At 39.7% G+C, this 17,698-nt stretch overlaps 2 protein-coding genes and 1 long non-coding RNA gene across 5 annotated transcripts in view; 2 read left to right on the top strand and 1 right to left on the bottom strand.

Moving 5' to 3' along the window:
* lrrc2 (leucine rich repeat containing 2) overlaps positions 1 to 9,335 on the top strand; it is a 42,735-nt gene extending 33,400 nt beyond the window's left edge. For 2 of the 3 annotated variants that reach the window (XM_035380291.1, XM_035380292.1), the window contains exons 8-10: positions 985 to 1,137; positions 6,286 to 6,419; positions 6,800 to 9,335. In XM_035380291.1, coding sequence (XP_035236182.1) covers positions 985 to 1,137; positions 6,286 to 6,419; positions 6,800 to 6,849 — 337 coding nt within the window. In that variant the 3' untranslated portion in view covers positions 6,850 to 9,335. The remainder of the gene's footprint in view (positions 1 to 984; positions 1,138 to 6,285; positions 6,420 to 6,799) is intronic. The other variant, XM_035380293.1, reaches the window with a different exon arrangement.
* LOC118207035 lies at positions 3,255 to 12,543 on the bottom strand. Its single transcript, XR_004761296.1, has 2 exons — positions 12,474 to 12,543; positions 3,255 to 3,916 (listed from the first exon to the last, which is right to left on the bottom strand). It is a non-coding gene; the product is annotated as an uncharacterized LOC118207035 (long non-coding RNA).
* A 775-nt stretch (positions 12,544 to 13,318) lies between these two features.
* The window catches only part of LOC118207034 (contactin-associated protein-like 4), a 58,886-nt gene continuing 54,506 nt past the window's right edge, over positions 13,319 to 17,698 (top strand). The window contains exon 1 of the mRNA XM_035380296.1: positions 13,319 to 13,977. Within this exon, the coding sequence (XP_035236187.1) occupies positions 13,893 to 13,977 (85 nt within the window). The 5' untranslated portion in view covers positions 13,319 to 13,892. The remainder of the gene's footprint in view (positions 13,978 to 17,698) is intronic.

The following is a 17,698-nucleotide window of genomic DNA, read 5'->3' as shown; positions in this document are numbered from 1 at the left end:
ATTATTATTATTATTATTATTATTATTATCATCATTATCATCAATATCATTATTACTATTATAGCCCCACCTAAATGAAATAATTAAGTGTCATACTTAGGGTTGCCGCACAGACTGTGTCCTCGATTCATTTAACATCTGTCCATAACTCTGTCTTCATGTGAGCATTAGTTTGGGGAATGCTGAAATCGCTAAAAGGTGTGTGTGTGTGTGTGTGTAGAAAAAACCGAGGACCTGCTTTTTCAGTCGAAGGTGACACTGTATGTTGCTTTCATAATTCAATTCATGGCTGCGTCCAAACAAAGCTGGTAATATATTCGCAGATTTCAGCTTCCTTTAAGGTCACGTCGGTCTATTTCAATAGATTCACTCGATCCAGCGTTATTGAAATCCAGAATTCTTATTATTCTGCTTGAGAGTACACAATTGAATTCTGCTGGGTACAGCAGGAACATCCAACCTGAAATAAACTCAAGATGCGTACACACAGTGTGTTCTTAATATGCACAGTGCATGCTTGTGCTTATTTTTTTTTTGTGGCAGTTAGCATAATGGTGAGGGAACTGGGCTTGTAAGGCCAAGGTTGCAGGCTCGATTCCCAAGTGGGGCACTGCCACTGTACCCTTGACTGAGGCACTTAACCAGGCTCTTGGTAAATATTCAGCTGTATAAAGGAATGGTATCTAACACTGTGAGTCACTTGTATGCCTTCAATTCTGTTTCACAAATATGACACATTCATGTTACTATTACTATAGATTACAAAAACAAGAGTTTCATTTTTTGTAGGTCATTGAACTGATACGCAAATAGATCACAGCTCATGTCATATGAAATACATTAACTCTGGTCTTTGGTAGAATTATCTCATACAAATAAAAGTGAATTACAAAAATTTGACTGTAGAAAATAATATGCAGTAAATTTAATTCAACAAGTTACCAGTTCTCAAGATGTTTACTTGAAACTTTTTTTTTTTTTTAGGTTAGAAGAATTGAAGACACTGTTTCTTCATAAGAATAAGCTGACGTACTTGCCCATGGAGCTGACGAATATATCTACTCTTCAGATGCTCGTTGTCAGTGGTGACCTACTGGTCTGTCTTCCATCAAAGCTTTGCAGTGATCCAGCCATTAAGTAAGAACAACCTGATGTTTTGACACTCCATAGAGACACTTGCATGTCAGTCACAAAATACTGATCAGCTATGCTAAGGTTTTGGTCCTCATTAAAAAGAATATATATACAGTATATGTTGAAGAAGCCCCACAGCTGATGGTTGCGCTAACACTGTTTAGCATCCTTGTGTCACAGCTCCACTGCTAACTGTCAGGACTGGTGTGAAACCTGCAGTGACACGAGATGTTTATTTGTATGCATAATGATGGGTATATGATTTGCACTGCATAACTGCAAGCAGTGCAAAAGTAGAAATAGTTCATGTGGTGTTCATGTTATCATGATGGTCACATTCCCACATTCCAGACGACACGGGTATCGCTACGTGCCTTTTTATGAAACAAAACCTTTAGAACAACCATCGGAATAAAAACACATCCGTGGACGTTCACATGCGAACATGGACGCGGTAACAATGAATCTCTCTGCTGGCTGTGCAGTGAGGATGACATATAGACCTGCCAGATACCCAGTTCCCATGTTCCGTCCAGCCTCTCTGCTTCTTAAGTACCGGCTGTTTCTATTGGCTCACAGGAGTTCACGGGGCTACATTACTGTAACTTATTCGGTCATGCCCCTTAATGATTTTTTTTTTTTAAGTAGATCATCTAATTGTAATGTTTTGACCTCAAGAGCAGGGAGACAAAAAAAAAAAAACATTCATTGTTGAGAATACAGAGTTGAATATCTGGCAGGTCTATAGAATTTATTGAAAAAGTTCATAGTCTATCCAAAGAATAATCAACTGAAACTATATTTTTTATTAGTTGAGCCTGGTCGTACACTATCTAAAAATGCTTTACACACCATGCCTGTAGTCTGTTCCTGTTCTTTACCATCACTATGCACAGCATTTGATTTATGAATTAATCATAATTAATTTTTGTCAACAACAGTATGCACAAAACGCATATTAATTATACACAGATTAGCCTCCAGATTCAGATGTTTACTAAACTTTTATAAATCTACCTCAGAATAAAGGACACAATTTGCATTTAAAATGAAGTTTTGCAAATTAGTATAAGTTGCACACATCGAATTCATCATCCCAATCAAACAAAATAATGTTTATTGCAATGTTGCCAGAAACTGTGGCTGTTTGGATTTTTATGAATTCATATATAATTGCACAAACCATCCTTCACAAGAAAGAAGAGGAAGGGTCTGTTTAAGAAATATTCCACATATAAAGCTTGTGAATGAGATTTAAAATGAAATAAAACACTGAAGTCAAACACTCGGCATGGCAGAACTGGCCAATTTCTATCCTAAGCATCCATCAATCCATTATCTGTACCTGCTTATCCTGGTCAGGGTCATGGGGGGTGCTGGAGCCTATCCCAGCGTGCAACTGGGCGAGAGGCAGGAATACACCCTGGACTGGCCGCCAATCTATCGCAGGGCACACACACCAGTCTCTCACCATTCACTCACACACTCATACCTATGTGCAATTTAGAGTCTCCAGTTAGCCTACCAGCAGGTCTTTGGACTGTGGGAGGAAAACGGAGTACCCGGAGGAAACCCACATGGACATGCAAACTCCACACAGAAAGGCCCAGGCCGGATTCAAACCCAGATTCGATCCTAAGGATCCAAAATGAAAGCATCAGGATGTTTCTGATGTTTAGTTTGTTTGACTAATTATAGTCACTATTGTAATGTTGTATAATAGTTCAGTCTTGTTTCAGGCATATGCATAAATACTGAGGAATATCCAGCACTGTTCATGACTGTGGCTGCTTTTCATCATGTCTGGTTTGATTCTTCTTCTGTCGTAACTGAAATTATATACAGCGGTCAGTAAAATGTGTCTGCAGAACGGATGGAACCATAAACTCAAAATACGTTTTTACTACCATAAGATCAATAGCCAAACATATTTATACCGTGTTGAATTGCAGGCTGACCAGCAGTAAGAAATATTAGCATTTTTTTCCCCATGTCCACACATGAATACAAGCTTAGCTTCTGGCAGGCAATCAGCAGTTGCGCACAGCAAGTCAGGAGTCTTAATACCACAGACTTGGTAATGTGTGGAGATTTAGGAAAATAATTACATTTGTCATAAATTTCCTAAGAGAATTCACATCTTTATTGGACAAAGAAATAACTGGATTCATTCAAGTACACCTTTGAGCAAATATATGCAACAGTTTCTGTATAGAGCTATTTTTAGATCATCTCCAGAATCACTATTTAAAAAAATCATTATGTAAATGACATCAACTATATGTGCAGTGGGGAGTTAATGATTATAACTCTTGAATTTAGTGTTAATTGGTTTCTTCTCACCTGCAAGTGTTCACCAGCTAAGTTAATTTTTGGAGTTGTAAAGAGCGCATAGTCCTAATGAGTATGCATTGAAAAAATCATGAATTAAATTGCAAACACTCAATACATTCCTTTTTCGCATCAATCGTTCTAACAAACCCTAGAATCCGAGCACTCCGTGATATAATTTGTCTTTATGTGGTCCCTGCATATCATGATAAATATGCATGGCTTTTCAGATTGTCTTGTTTGCAATAATTCAATATTGTTATTAAAGAAAATTAAATCAATAAATGGAGCCAATAGGCGACGTAAAATACTAATAAACGCGAGCGGCGTGACGTTCCTCTGCTGCTTAACTCCACCGTTGTTGTGGTAGCTTTTGTTCGGGCTGTACCGTGAAGCCGTTAGGGAAGATGAATGGCTTCTGGAGCTTAGCTCGAGAATTTCCAAGGTCCCCCTGCATTATAAGAAAAGTAAAAAAAAAAAACTGGGTTATTAAAGTGCAGGCAGCTGAAGTTATCTTTCTGTGTGGCTCATGAAGTAAACTCTGCTTTTTTCCCCTTATATTGAGTGACCTGCAGGACCCGTTTTTCTAATGTTTTCAAGCATACTTTGCAGAATACTAAATTCAAGCTATGAAGGCAACGCTATTAGAAATAATTAGACAACACGAGAGGAGTTAGCAGAAAGAGCTGAATGGACGTCCTGGTGCTACCATGCCAGTCTTTTTTTAGGATGTAATAAATCTAAAAAAACTTGATCATCGCATTTCAGCTGCTGCTGTCGATCCTGAGCGATGGACTGGTGGGTTTAAGTGTTCTGTACTTTAATGCACCTCTCTTCCAAAATAGCACTTCAGAGGGTAGGGCCTCCACCTCCACACCCCACACTGTGGGTCAGGGCCCAGAGTGAGAGTTCTGCCGGGAGGAGGGGGGGGGGGGTGAGGTGGGTCAAGAGAGGAAAAAGAAAACACTTGCGTATGAAATAAATAATTATTTGCTCTGCATTATAGACATTCACACTGGTAAAATAAACTGGTGTGCCAGTACAAGTTAGTATACAAGTTAACTATGTTGATTCAAACTTAATTTTAATTCCATATTTGGTCGACTGCACATTTGGAAGGGTGGATCTCAAAAAATGTTTTCCGTTGTTGTGGTGCCAGAGAGCTTGGGAGTGTTTTAGACCTTTTTTTTTTAACCTGTCTAAAAGGTGAGAGCCTGGATTTTATATATTTATTTTAACTTGGTGCTGCTCACATTATACTTTGCAGGGCTGTCGTCTTTCGAGAACAACAGATGAGAGAGCCAATAATAGAATGTGTTGTTCCATTGTGTAAACCCCCTCTAGCAAAAGGGAATTGCGGAAGGATTCGTTTTGGTGTCACGTACTTACAGTAGCTATGTCCTCCGTTTGTTAATACTGCAGGTAAATGGCTGCAGTACAAATGAAGGAACGAGATTCTTGTTTGTCATGATTTTATTGAGATCTAATTAAATCAGTTACTGAAATTATTTTGTTGAGCCTTTAAAACTTAAAATATGACTTTGACATGAACTGTTAAAGACAGGGGCCGTAACATCCTCACCTTCCACCTTAGCGACACAGCGGTACTGCTATCAGCTTTTTAATCATCTGCCTGCATTCTCTCTGTCTGCCTCAAGCTGAACGCCACCTATATCAATTCCCTCCAGTTTGTTGCTCATTGTAAAACCTCTGCTCATTGTTAAAGATTTGCTCCGTGGAAGCAAACACAGGCTTGAGCCGAAGGCAATTTAGCTCCTCAAACATGGGAAACACTCGACAGAACCATGGACGCCGAGCGAAATGCATTCTGTTCCACCGCCAGAAATATCTCATAAAATCAAACCTTTAAATGTGAGATTTTTTTAACGAGTTAGAAAGAGGAAATCTGGAGAGTGCTGAGAATGTAATTAATCTTTATCGTAAGCATTCTGTCTTCGCGCTTTGATAGGACGACCGGCGGCGCTACGCGACGTGCTCTTCAGCTGAAGTCCCGTCGGACGTTTTTTTGCTCTGGGGAGCGCGGGAACGTTCCGGAAGGAAAGCGCCATGTGGGAACGGTTCGGCGCGCGCTCTCAATTTACCGCGAAAAAGACACACATGATGGCCCGTCATTTATTAAACCTGGCTTACCCTTTATAAAAATGATGAAACGCTGACCAGTGCTTCCTCAGGCGGAAAGGTCACTGGTTCTCAGACACTGTAGGAGCTGATATCGGCGGGAGAAAGGTCAGGAAGTACAGACTGCGTGCGGAAGCCAACACCTGGCGCTATCGGGTCGGGAAGGAGAATTTGAGGAGAGCTTTAGCTCAATATGCTGCAGCTATAAATTGCGACCCGCCACTTGTTAATACTGTGTAAACGGCGACTCTCTCGCTAGATAAATTGTGAATGGAGGTTGAACGCTCACTTCCTTTGGCATTGCAGGCTTTTTTTTTTTCTCCTGTGGAAAACACTTATGTCCATTAAAATCAATGGTGCTGTGCAAAACTTGGCGGTCGCATGAGTGTACTGGAGTAAAAATGCATATTTTTAGAAATTCAAATTTTCTTTCCTTGGAATACCTTTGTAAATTACTGTCGGCCAATGTTGTAGCAATACATCGCCTGTTATGAAGTGATTATACTTTAAAATTTTTGTAACACAGTTAAAAATAATTCAATTGCATATTTGAGCTTCATTTTCATAAGGGGAAGGGAGCTGTCGTGGCCGTTTGTTGATACAGTATACTTCAAGCACTCCAAGCAATGTGTATTCAGTGATTGCAGTCATGTTTGATTGATGCAAAGTGTTTTGTTTCAGATTCATTACCCTGTATGATAATCCAATTGATGCCGAAGAAGTAGAAAAGGATGAAACGGAAGAGAGTGAAAAAAGACAGAATCTCAAGGATAAGGAGTTCATGGACACGTACCTTGAAAGCCTTAAGGACAGAGGTAAATTAGTTTACTGTGACATCCTGTACTCACAGTTGAGCTGTTTTTCACTCTTGTGGGTCTTGGAATTTTTGACACTTGCACAAATGCACAATGTGGCAAATGTATTGTAAAATATTTTTCGTAAAATATATTATCAATATAAAATACGAGTCAAATATATTTGTCAGGATTCCAAAACTTCACAAATATACACATTGTATTGTAACCTTCAACTTTCATGTTGCAATATATGGCATTTAAATAAATACTTTGCTGTAAAATATACTGTATTTATGACTATATTTTCCAGAAAGTGCATGCATTCACAATATATTGCAGTATATTCCATTTTGATGTAAGGGGATTCAGTCATTCATAAATTTCCCACTGTGTTTCAGACACTGCTCCATCGTACACCACTAAAGTAACTCTGAGTTGCCTTCTATAATGAGATGAAGCACTTATAAGAAGACTGGTGGGAAGATTGTTTGCTGAAGATCGCATGTGATCGGATTTGACATTTAATCATTGATGGTGATTAGTTTACCATCTTGTTGCTGCTTTGGAGATTATTTGATTGAATTGATCCATGATGTCATTATATATGTACGGTGGTTTGGCTTACAGTAAATATTATGAGAAGAGATATCAGATAAATCAAAAATTTCCCGAAAAGTTTCCTTGGCCCTCTCAACATTTTCTGGAAACGTATAAACCTGGAAACAAACAATGAGTTTCATGAGCATTGGAAGAACCAAATTTAATTTAATGTACGATGAAAATTAATTACTAATTCCAACGAGAGTCAAGTCATTAGTCACTATTGGCATTATGTGAACGTGCTGTATGTACCCCAGGCTTCTAGCAATATCTGTCTCTAAATTTGACTCACAATTAAACAATGTGACAAGTGGTAACTCAGTGAATTTTAGTGGAATTAAAGAAAAAAAAGAAGCTATTTAGCCAAATCACCACTCGTTGGGTTGTCATGCTTTGATGAAAGGTAATGGAGCATGACCCTAGAGCTCGTTTAAAATATTTTCTGATACCCGAGACAGTAAAAGCAATCCCTGGCCATTTGAGCCTTTCTGGTTTTGGGAGTGCTGCGTTCCCTCTGTTTCCGCTACATACAAGATGTCAGACTTATCCTTAATTCCATTTGGAGCTTAGCAGTCCAATTAATTATTTTTGTGAAGACATACCGTGATTCCATCCTTTGCCTTTATTTGAGGGGCAGAGTACATATGTTGAATAGTACAGGGGTTAGTACTGTAGTTCAGGAAGAACATGGGAAACGATCAATGTTGGGCTGTTTCCTGGCTAACTACACAATTAACTGTTGGTATCCAAATTTACTTTTTTCCGTTGAGGAACATAGACAATAATCATTGAGTCACACGCTGGTGTGACACCCCTGGGGGGGAGATGCGGCAGTTCCGGGACTGTTGGTTGCCGCATGGAGAGAGAGACAGAGAGCACCCCACACAAACACAAAATCAAATAAATGAACACGTCAACTTTCCTCCTCAGGGGTTCTGGGTGAAAATAATAAACTAAAACAATAAACTACAATAACGAAGTCAAAAGAAAGTAAAACCCAGCGACAGTTTTTCAGCTGCCTGCTGGGATCAGCTGGCCAACTTTTCAGCCGACTTGTGCACCAACGTACAAAAACTCAATCTGGCTCTCTCGGTGTGTGCTCCCAGTCCCGGCCCCTGGACTGTGGAGGGGAACAAACCTTTAAGCACCTGCGCTGATTGGTTAACGCAGCCCAGGTGCGCGTGCTCTCTCCACCAGCCGGCGTGACCGAGACAAATCAGTTTCCCTGTCGGACCGAATGTGACACGTTGTAAATTCCACTGTTCTTCGCTGTCAGGTTATCACTTAACTTTTAAAAGAAAAACTTTGCTTTGAAAAGAAAAACTTAACCTGTCAACTTTGCGCTAACTGTACATTAATGCAACACGGTGTCTTTGCTGAGAACTGTACTATGCCTGTTATATTTTGAAATTGTGCTTAACATTCATTGTTCCATTGACACCAGCGACCGGAAAGGTCTGTTCAAGGTTTAGCATAACTACACATATGTGTATTCAAGTCGTGTGTGGTTAAACATTATTGTGATAGGACAATCCACCAAACAATTTTGTCATCAATGAAGAGTGATTACTTCGTGTGTGCCACTACAGCTATGTAGTTTTCAAATGGAACATTTGTCTTCAGTGTTTACTAACAAAAAATAAAACTGTCAGCGTCATAACAAACATTTAATGGCAAGTCCTCTAATCACTACAGTTGGGGAAAATAAAATAGCGCTTGCCTTTATTTTTATCTCGAAGTTAACATTAATTTTGATTGACTCTCGGTCTGTGTGTCCACAAAGTTCAGTAGGCACTTGTAGCTGCTTAAGCACAGTTGTTTTCCCCCACAGACAATTACCAGCTTTCAGAAATCACATTTCGTAGGATTAAAAAAATACACACGTACCTACTTACAGTAGTTTAAGTTCAAGGGTTCATTTTAGCATGAAATAACTTTTCCTGTGATCAAAAATGAGAGAATTTAGGCAGTAGCATGGCTTGTTGTCCTCTCTATTCTTTAGGTTATTCAAATTATCTTGATTGGAAGACACCTCAAATGTTCCTCACCATCAAAAAAGGAAACTTTGCAGGATCCTTCAATCATTACGCCAATAGGGACTGGTGAAGCAGACTAGATATCACTGTTTTGATGTGACCAAACACTTGTTTGTGTGTGCAATAGGCAGATACAGTATTTGAACTTGGTTTGAATTTTAGCATTTTGGATGGTTGACTGTGTGTTTTACCGATTGAATTAATTTCTTCATCATAACTTCTCAACAGAAGTTAACCATATGCCATCAGAAATTTTGTCTCACCTCATTCTGAGAATAAACTTGTATTTTTCAGCATATTATAAGCCTCATTGTGTCCTATTGAGCCCCTAGTGATCTGGTGTTTGGTGATACCCTTACTTTGCTTGCATATCTAATTCTTGGCTTCATGTCCAGCGCATGCATCATTAGTCTTCTCATACTGAAGATGCGAATTGGCAGAACCCCAAGACATTGCAAAGAAATTTTCTGTAATAAGCTGGGTGTGACATGGCAGCAAATGGAGCCACGCTTTCAGCACTCTTAATACAATTTTTCATAAGAATAAAGGACTGATTACACGGATAAAAGTTGTGACATAGAGTGGGGTGGACAGTGTGTGCCGAGCACAAAACCGCAAACAATTTTCTCTCGAGAATCGAGTGATTGTCACGTATAATGCGTTCACCTCCATTTCATTTTCTAGAGGCGGTTCTGAGCCAAAAGTCTGTAATGGGCTCTTTACCACAGTAAAATTAAATGGCTAATCTTCCACCTTTAGTACAGTCTATGAAGACTGAACCAGACAGGCTGAGCTTTCCCAAGGAAGTCGCACCTCCTCAAACTTTTATTTGAAACACTTTTCAAATATGTGTTTTAAGAATACATAACTGCCATAATTCACCTGATCGTCAATGACCGGTCATAAAGGACTGGTCACCAAACATGATGCAAGTTCTGGCCTGTTGATGTGGTATTTCTGTGTGAAGATATTGATGAAACAGTGGCAGAAGGGAAAAATCAACCATGAGCAGTGGAGTGAAAGTGTTTCACAGTTTCTCAGCAGAGTTTAGTAGGAATGAGAGATAAAATTGAAGGAAGTCCACACAGTGGGATAATGGTACTTTTTTTCCCGTGACCTCCTGATTTTGTAATAAATGCTAATGCAATCAAACTGAGAAATGTTCTAATATAATTGAAGCTAACATAATCCAAGGCTCATTTAATTAACATTTGCGCTATTGCGCGTGATGTGGTTAAGGTGCATAAAATGGCATTGGGTAGAAATGATTTAATTCTGCTTTATCTAAGGGAAGTCTTTATTCCTGGAGTTAAAGCAGAGAAACCCTCCAACTGATTCAAATGCTCAGCAACAGTGTTCTTACCGCTGTTCCTGTTCTGAATTTACCACCTCCAAATTGTGATTTGTTTTATGAAGTCATGCTATCAACTCCAATCGTGGCTCTTCTCTGACCTTGCCCCCTAGTGGTGGAAGGAGAGATATACAGCAGTCAAGGTAGCACTAGCACTGGCCATATTTCGACAGACTGGAAACTCACCTCTTCAAACAGCGTCTTAATTTCCATATTCATTGGCTCCCAGTACATTAAGCATTCATTTATCCATCAAGCTCATGTTGTACGGCCCGTGTTCTTTGCTGTAATTGTTACAGCACTTCTCAGTTAGCCTGCACTGATAATATTAACTGGGATTAATACGCACCCTTCACAATGAGATATGAGTATCAATATATTTATTATGGCATTATTTTAAACAATGTTGTTGTGTATAGACAGGGAGTGTCTGCTTACTAGAAAGAAATATTGCTAATATGAGAGATGGAATATTTTAACAGAAATATTTAACTTTGATAGAGGCATTGTGTTCTTAATAATTTGCTATTAAATTCTGTAAATCTATAGATTAGACTAAGCAAGCTGGTTAGCTAATAAAATGACTACTGGGTACATAAGAGTGGGTGGTAAATCAGTGGGATAGGACTGCTGGTCTTTTTTTAAAATCAATTCTGTCTGATTTAATTAGTCTGACTAAATGTGAAATACTGTAATGCAGGGCAGCGAAAGGATGAGAACTGACATTGACTACGATTCCCAGCTTTCCCTTGGCTGCGAGGTAAGTTGATAATCATCAGCGAAGTTTTCCAAAAACTGCAAGCTGAGGTCTCTGATATGTCCTGCAGGCAAGATGTTCTTTTTAAAATGTATTTATTATTTATTTAAATCTCATGAATTTGCGAATGACAGTGTTTAATTGCGCGAAGAGACGGGCGGCGCGGACCATCTGTACGACGGGACTGCCGTCACGACCGCGGGGCGCACGGAATGCGGGGGAAGGTTAGAACGGCGGGTCTTAAGGAGCCGTTCGCGCGAGGTGAGGTATCACAACGTCAAGTGAACGCGGGCGGTTTGTTTACTGAGCAGCTGTTCGCTGTTGAAAGTGGCGTCTGAGGCGTGGTTCCTCTCCTGATCCTCAGCTATTCTAGCTCCACACTTTATGGCTATAAATTATAATTGCATCAAACCTTTGTTGCGAACTAAGTTGCAAGGCCATCGCACAAGCAAATTTGTTGCTGTATATTTTTTGTAGTTTGCAGACTGCCTGGTATGTTCACCGGCAGATCATTAGTAGAAAAATAGTAAAATCATCTGCCATCCCTGTCTCATTATAATTATTTTTGCAATTCAGAGTGATATTAATGTAATTAACTAAATTTTAGTGTTTCAAATTTTAGCTTCCAATAGTGAGTGTGTCAAACAAACAGACGGAGGGTGGTATGGTCTCTATGCAATCAATATTTAACCTTAACTTTGACTTACAAATTAATTTACATTTTTCTCTTTTTCTTCATTAACTCAGTTTGGCAACTGAGACCTTGAGACAACACATTATGGTGAATTCTGAACTTGCCAAGCTGTGTTAGCCACAGTAAGATGTTCAGTGTTAAATCACCTCTTGCAGAGCACACACAGTATGGTCTCTATTTGACTCGTATGTAATCTCCCAGGGTTAAACGAACACTGGAAATCTCACAGTGTGTTTTTGCGTTGCACTTACTGAACCAAGGCCAAAGAAGGACCACCTGAATGGGGTGCAGAGGTTCAGATGTGGTGCTGCAGACTGTCAGAAACACACAGAAGGGGGGTCAGTGTGCTGGAGAACTCAAGGCTATGTGTGTGTATACAAACCTGATGTCTTTATAAAGCCATTGATGAAGCTTTTCTCAGTAAGGCTGTTGAGATTTGGTTTCCCTCCGTTTTTTGTCTGGTGTCTCACGCCTGCCTGGTAATGGATTTTATTTCGCCCCCCCCCCCCCCCCGTCATGAGCAGTCAGAATTCTGAATATGCTGCGGTTTGATTGGTCTGAAGCCAGCATTTACTTCCCGGGGCGAAAAAACCCCATGGCAACCCGATCAGCCGTCAGATTGTTTTGCTCTTACCTGTAAATGCGACACGTATCCACATCTGTCTGTGTCCTGACAGTCATGACGGCAATGTGCTGAGACACCTGCTAATAAATACAGCACGTTACAAATAACACGCGCATAATGAGTACATTAGGTGTAGTCAAATTGCCTTGTTTATCCACTGCAAAAGTGGGAAAGTATGTATGTCACACATTGTCACATTCGATAGCTATAATACAGCTATAATGCCAGCTGCTTATATATATATATATATATATATACATATAAAACACCTATGGTATCTTCTCTGGTGATGCTCTGCCAGGCCTGTACTGCAGTCATCTTCAGCTCCTGCTTGTTTCTGGGGCTAGTTGCCTTAAACATAAGAATTGAATTGAATTCAGCTTGGGTGCATGACTTGGTCAATTAAGAATCTTCTAACATTTGGCTTTGAAAAACCAGTTTGTTGCTTTCGCAGTATGTTTGGGTTCACCGTCTTGCCGTAGGATGATCCAAAGAGTTTGGAGCCGTTTGGCTGAACTTGAGAATAAAAGATGCTTCAGTGCACTTCAGAATTCATTCTGCTTTTTTGGGGAGCCATAAAGTCTTTGTGTCCAGCCATACATTTGCGAGGCCAGTGAGGGGGGAAATTTAAATGGGACATTTTTAATCAAGGCTATTAAATCCAAATCCTGTTTCAACCCTGACACGTTGCCGCCTGTGGGCCCATTTTTCACAAAATAGACATAAAATGTCTTCAATTTGAAAAGGAAGTTTGGAGAGATACTGCTACCCAAGGCATTGACAGCAAACACTGACACAAGTGACCCACACTCCAAAGAGCTTATTGCACTCACTTGTTTCGATTGTTCTATCTTGGTCAGTCGATTATCCTTGGTCTCATCCACTTTACCGATGAAGCTGAACCTGGAAACTGTCTACCAACGTGTTCAATTAAGCGACTGCCTCAAGCCCTTCTCCATATCGCTCTCCTGTCAGTAATTTCTGAGACTTCGTTTTACCTGTCACAGTAACTGCGCAAGCCAGCCAAGTTCCTGAAAATGGGGGAATTGGAAAATAATATATAGACGTTTCACCAACCGTGTCACCTGTGCCGTCAAATAGCCCTACTTTCTAGAGGGCGTCGCGAAAACATCTTGCGGAGGTCCACTGTTATCAAGGGGTTTAGCCAGGGCAATATATCATGAAATTGCGCACTAAAACAGCTCAATTCTCAGCGCAGTTTCACAAAACGGAGCAGGCTACTTCTGCCTGGGTCGTTTCGGCGGAGGCAGGACCGTAGGTGTGTCTGAGAGGAACATGCAGAGTATATTAAAATGCATTCAGCAGCAGGATGGCGTGAGAGAGCCGCGCTGGGGTAAGGCAGTAGAGCGATACGCGTAGAGGCGCGAGAGAAGGGAAGAGACTCCTCTCGTGACATTTTTATTGGAAATGGGTTTTGCTCTCGAAAAGCACACCGGGATGTTTGCACTTTTGTCCTGTATCACTTACTGCCTGACCGGAGCATATGGAAATGGTGAGTATCGGCGCTATTCTAAAAATATTGATTCACTGCGGTTCATTCAGTGCATTGAACCATAATCGAAAAAGCTTGGAAAGTATTTAAATATCAGGGAAATAAGTTCGCTCTTCATCAACTTAATTTCTATGTCAGTTACTCCTGGAATCACTTTGCCGATTTGTATTATGTATACATATGTGTGCAACGTGGATACTTACCACAAAGTATGGATATATGCGCTTACTAATATGAATATGTTGCGAGCCACTGTATATTGAGTTTGAACGCATGGTTTTCTGCGTAAAGGTAGCCGGTTTATTTGCGAGCGCAGAATATTGGGTAATCGGGGAAGAAGTTGTTTAAATTGCAAATAATGTTATGGACGTTAGCAGAATATTCCCAGATGTTGACAAAAACTATATGTTCTTTAGTCCCACCCCCACAATCTCTTGTACATATATTTGCATATTCGGGACCGCTGCATGTGCCAGAATGGCTTCTTGTGTTAACGTTCCCGCATACTAGGATAATAATAATAATAATAATAATAATAATAATAATAATAAGACAAAACACTGCATTAAAATGACATTCGTAAAACACCGAATAACTATCACAGAAATTATTAATTTTCAGCGAGTTGTTTATCACAGTCTTCATACCGCAGGACAAATATTTTCCTTCGGAGTGAGATCGGTGCGGAGATCATTTAACGTCCTCCAAGCTGAAGAATTTTATCAATATGAAGTTCCTTTTAATGGGCAGTTGTGACAGTAATTGTTTTTGCCGCCAGAGTAGTTAAATCATTGATTGTCGCATTATTGAGCAAAAAGGTGGTACTGTTTTGTTCACCCGTCTACAGAATGAGCCACAGTAAGTCACGAGAAATGTTATTATAACATAGCTATAATGCAGTTTCTATATAAGGGTACTGATCGGTGAATGTTTTGTTCTATGCGCGGTTTGCATGGTATACAAAACCACATAAAGTCACATAATCTTCCTTTTTTTTACATTGATCCTTTCGGATCAATTCGTGATGTTTCATCAATCAATAACTGAGTGCCTCGTGCAGAGACAACCGGAAATGCTGTTCCTGAAGGAAATAATAAATCGTTTGGTACCGTAAGTGAAAAAAGAGAGAAAGAAAGAAAAAACTGTGGTATGATTCTCTATAGTGTGTTCAAAGTAAATGTTAAATAGTTTAGGCATAAAATCTAATGTCTGTTCAGTAGTTCAAAATGGTAGATGCTCGTTTAGATACGAATTTAAATTACTATAACTAGTGAATGTTAGCTGCTTATTAAAGTTGTGCTATTATGATAGAAAGAACTAAATTCATTGCCTATTTTACTGAAACCATGAATCACTGAAGATGCTATGTTCAAAATTTAAATTTCTTTCAAAGCGCAGAGAAAATGTGAACATGAAAAAATTGCCTTGATCGATTGATTGATGATCGATTGTTTTACCAGAGGATCACTCTTACTGAGTAACACCACTAGCACTAGATCCTAGCACTGAACCACGACCAATGTTACAGACCACACTCTGGAAGGGATGTGATTCCATCACAGGGCACACACGGGCATACAGGTGCATAACAATGCATATATGCCAATTAACCTGAAACTGACCTTGGGCTGTGGGGGGAAATTGGAGTGCCACACCAAAAAGCCCACAAAAACAAAGAAACAGACAAACAAACAAACAAAAACAAAAAAAACTCCCCCAACGTTCATGCATACAAAATCAACACACTCAAGAGGTCTGATCCCACATCTGGGACCCTGGCACTGTGAGGTGATCGCGCTACCCACTGCTTTACCTTTCCACCCACTTCCAGTGATGTAATAACAACAAAACAGCTGATGAACCATGTGACTCATGGAAGAACTCGCTCATCGCTGACACTTTCAGCAGACTCAACTGCGTTAATCGGCCTCTCTCAGGGCAACATTAGCGCCGAGAGCAATAATACTGGATATAATTGTCGACTGTCAATGGGGCTTTGACTGAAACGGCGCCATCGGCTCGACATCGATGCGCTTTACCCGCAGTAATGAGCGCGGCTGCTGGAAAAAAAGCGTACGTTAGCAGATTAAAATAAATTAGTGTGTTATTATTTGTTTTGGAATTTCTATAAAAGCTTTGCTGCTGTGAAAAAACTGTTTCATTTCGCAATATAAACAGTAATATTGATCCTGCCTGGCACCAGCACCCACACACTCAGGATTGCAGTCATATATAAAATAAGCATTTTGTCGTATCACTGACTACTCTAGTTAGATGAATAATCTTAGTGAATATACAGTTAACTCTCCCAAAATCATTTTTGTTTGATGATTGTGGTTTGATGCCAGTGGTTTAGCTGCAGTCGGTATCCAGCTAGCTTGTGAATGTATTGTCATGAGCAAAAGAAAATAATATTCCTTTATTGAATTATTAACATGAAAGAAATTGAACAGACACTTAACATTGAAATTTGCTGCCACCAAGTGTTCCATCTTCATAACGTCTCAACACTGGACCTCCTGAAACTATTCACAACTTATCAAACCTGTACAGTGCTGATGGAGGCATTTCAGAACTTTCATGACACATGTGCAGACCTTGTTTGTGCATATCCCAGGTGCATGTGATGATGAATCCTGACTGTTTTTAAATTTTATGCTCAATCCTGTTTATGCGATTAGCATAAGGAAACAGCCATTAACAAATACAGATAAGAAAAAAAAAAGATGAATGCTGAAATGTTCTTGGAAACATTCTTACTCACAGTTTACGATCAAATGTGATCGTACAGATGTTTCATGAATGAGGCCCCAATGTATCTATGAATGTCCATTCATCCATTATCTGTAACTGCTTATTCTGGTCAGGGTTGCGGGAGGTGCTGGAACCTATCCCAGCATGCATTGAGTGAGAGACAGTTTGCCAGTCCATTGCAGGGCACAACTATGAATGTGCTATTCTCTTCTCAATTCAGGTGACGACCTGCCATTTGGATAACACTACTGAGGGTTTTTTTTTCCCCAAACAAAAAAATATGTTATTATTATTAACACATTTTTTTCAGCTCAACTTAATTTAAAGATGGCAGTGGGTGCATTTGGGGCTTCCATGGCCTACATCTAGGGAAGTTTCTTTTTGGGGGTAAAAGGAGACTATCCATTGATTTTGGCGATACATTGAAGATTAATCATTAAGATTCAGTTCTAAATATCTGCTACACCATAAACTGTTCATGCCTGAACTTGTGGGAAGAAAGAGAGATTTATAAAACAACTGGTGGCATCAATCTGCAGTGTAGTTTTTGGTTTTGCTGCCGGTCACAAGTGGAAAGCGCTGGGCATTAACTCCAATGAATGTTCTGCTAAATGTGCATTGTGCTGGTTGGGAGTCATCACTTGTCTACAGCTTATTGGCTCTTTGGTCTCCTGCAGAAAACAATTACTTCCAGTTTTCTGCTCTGCTTCTTTATGTTTGCCACAAATGTGTTTGTGTCTGGAAAGATTAAAGCTTTTGGCATATTGCCTTTTCACAATGAATGCTGCCGTTTTAGCTGCGGATAGAGGTTCTGCGAATGCCTGATCCTTTTTAACCATTATGGTAACATCATACAGTTTTATATATAGCCTACAGTTGCCAATAGAGCATCGGCTAGTTATGCTGAAACGCTTCTGTCGACTTTATCACAAATCGAATAAGCCTGAATTTTGTTCCAATATAAATA

This window comes from Anguilla anguilla, chromosome 10 (genome assembly GCF_013347855.1).
Source record: "Anguilla anguilla isolate fAngAng1 chromosome 10, fAngAng1.pri, whole genome shotgun sequence".
In the NCBI taxonomy this organism is placed as follows: Eukaryota; Metazoa; Chordata; class Actinopteri; order Anguilliformes; family Anguillidae; genus Anguilla; species Anguilla anguilla.
The sequence above is the reverse complement of the archived record's forward strand: the minus strand, read 5'-3'. Positions and strand labels throughout refer to the sequence as shown.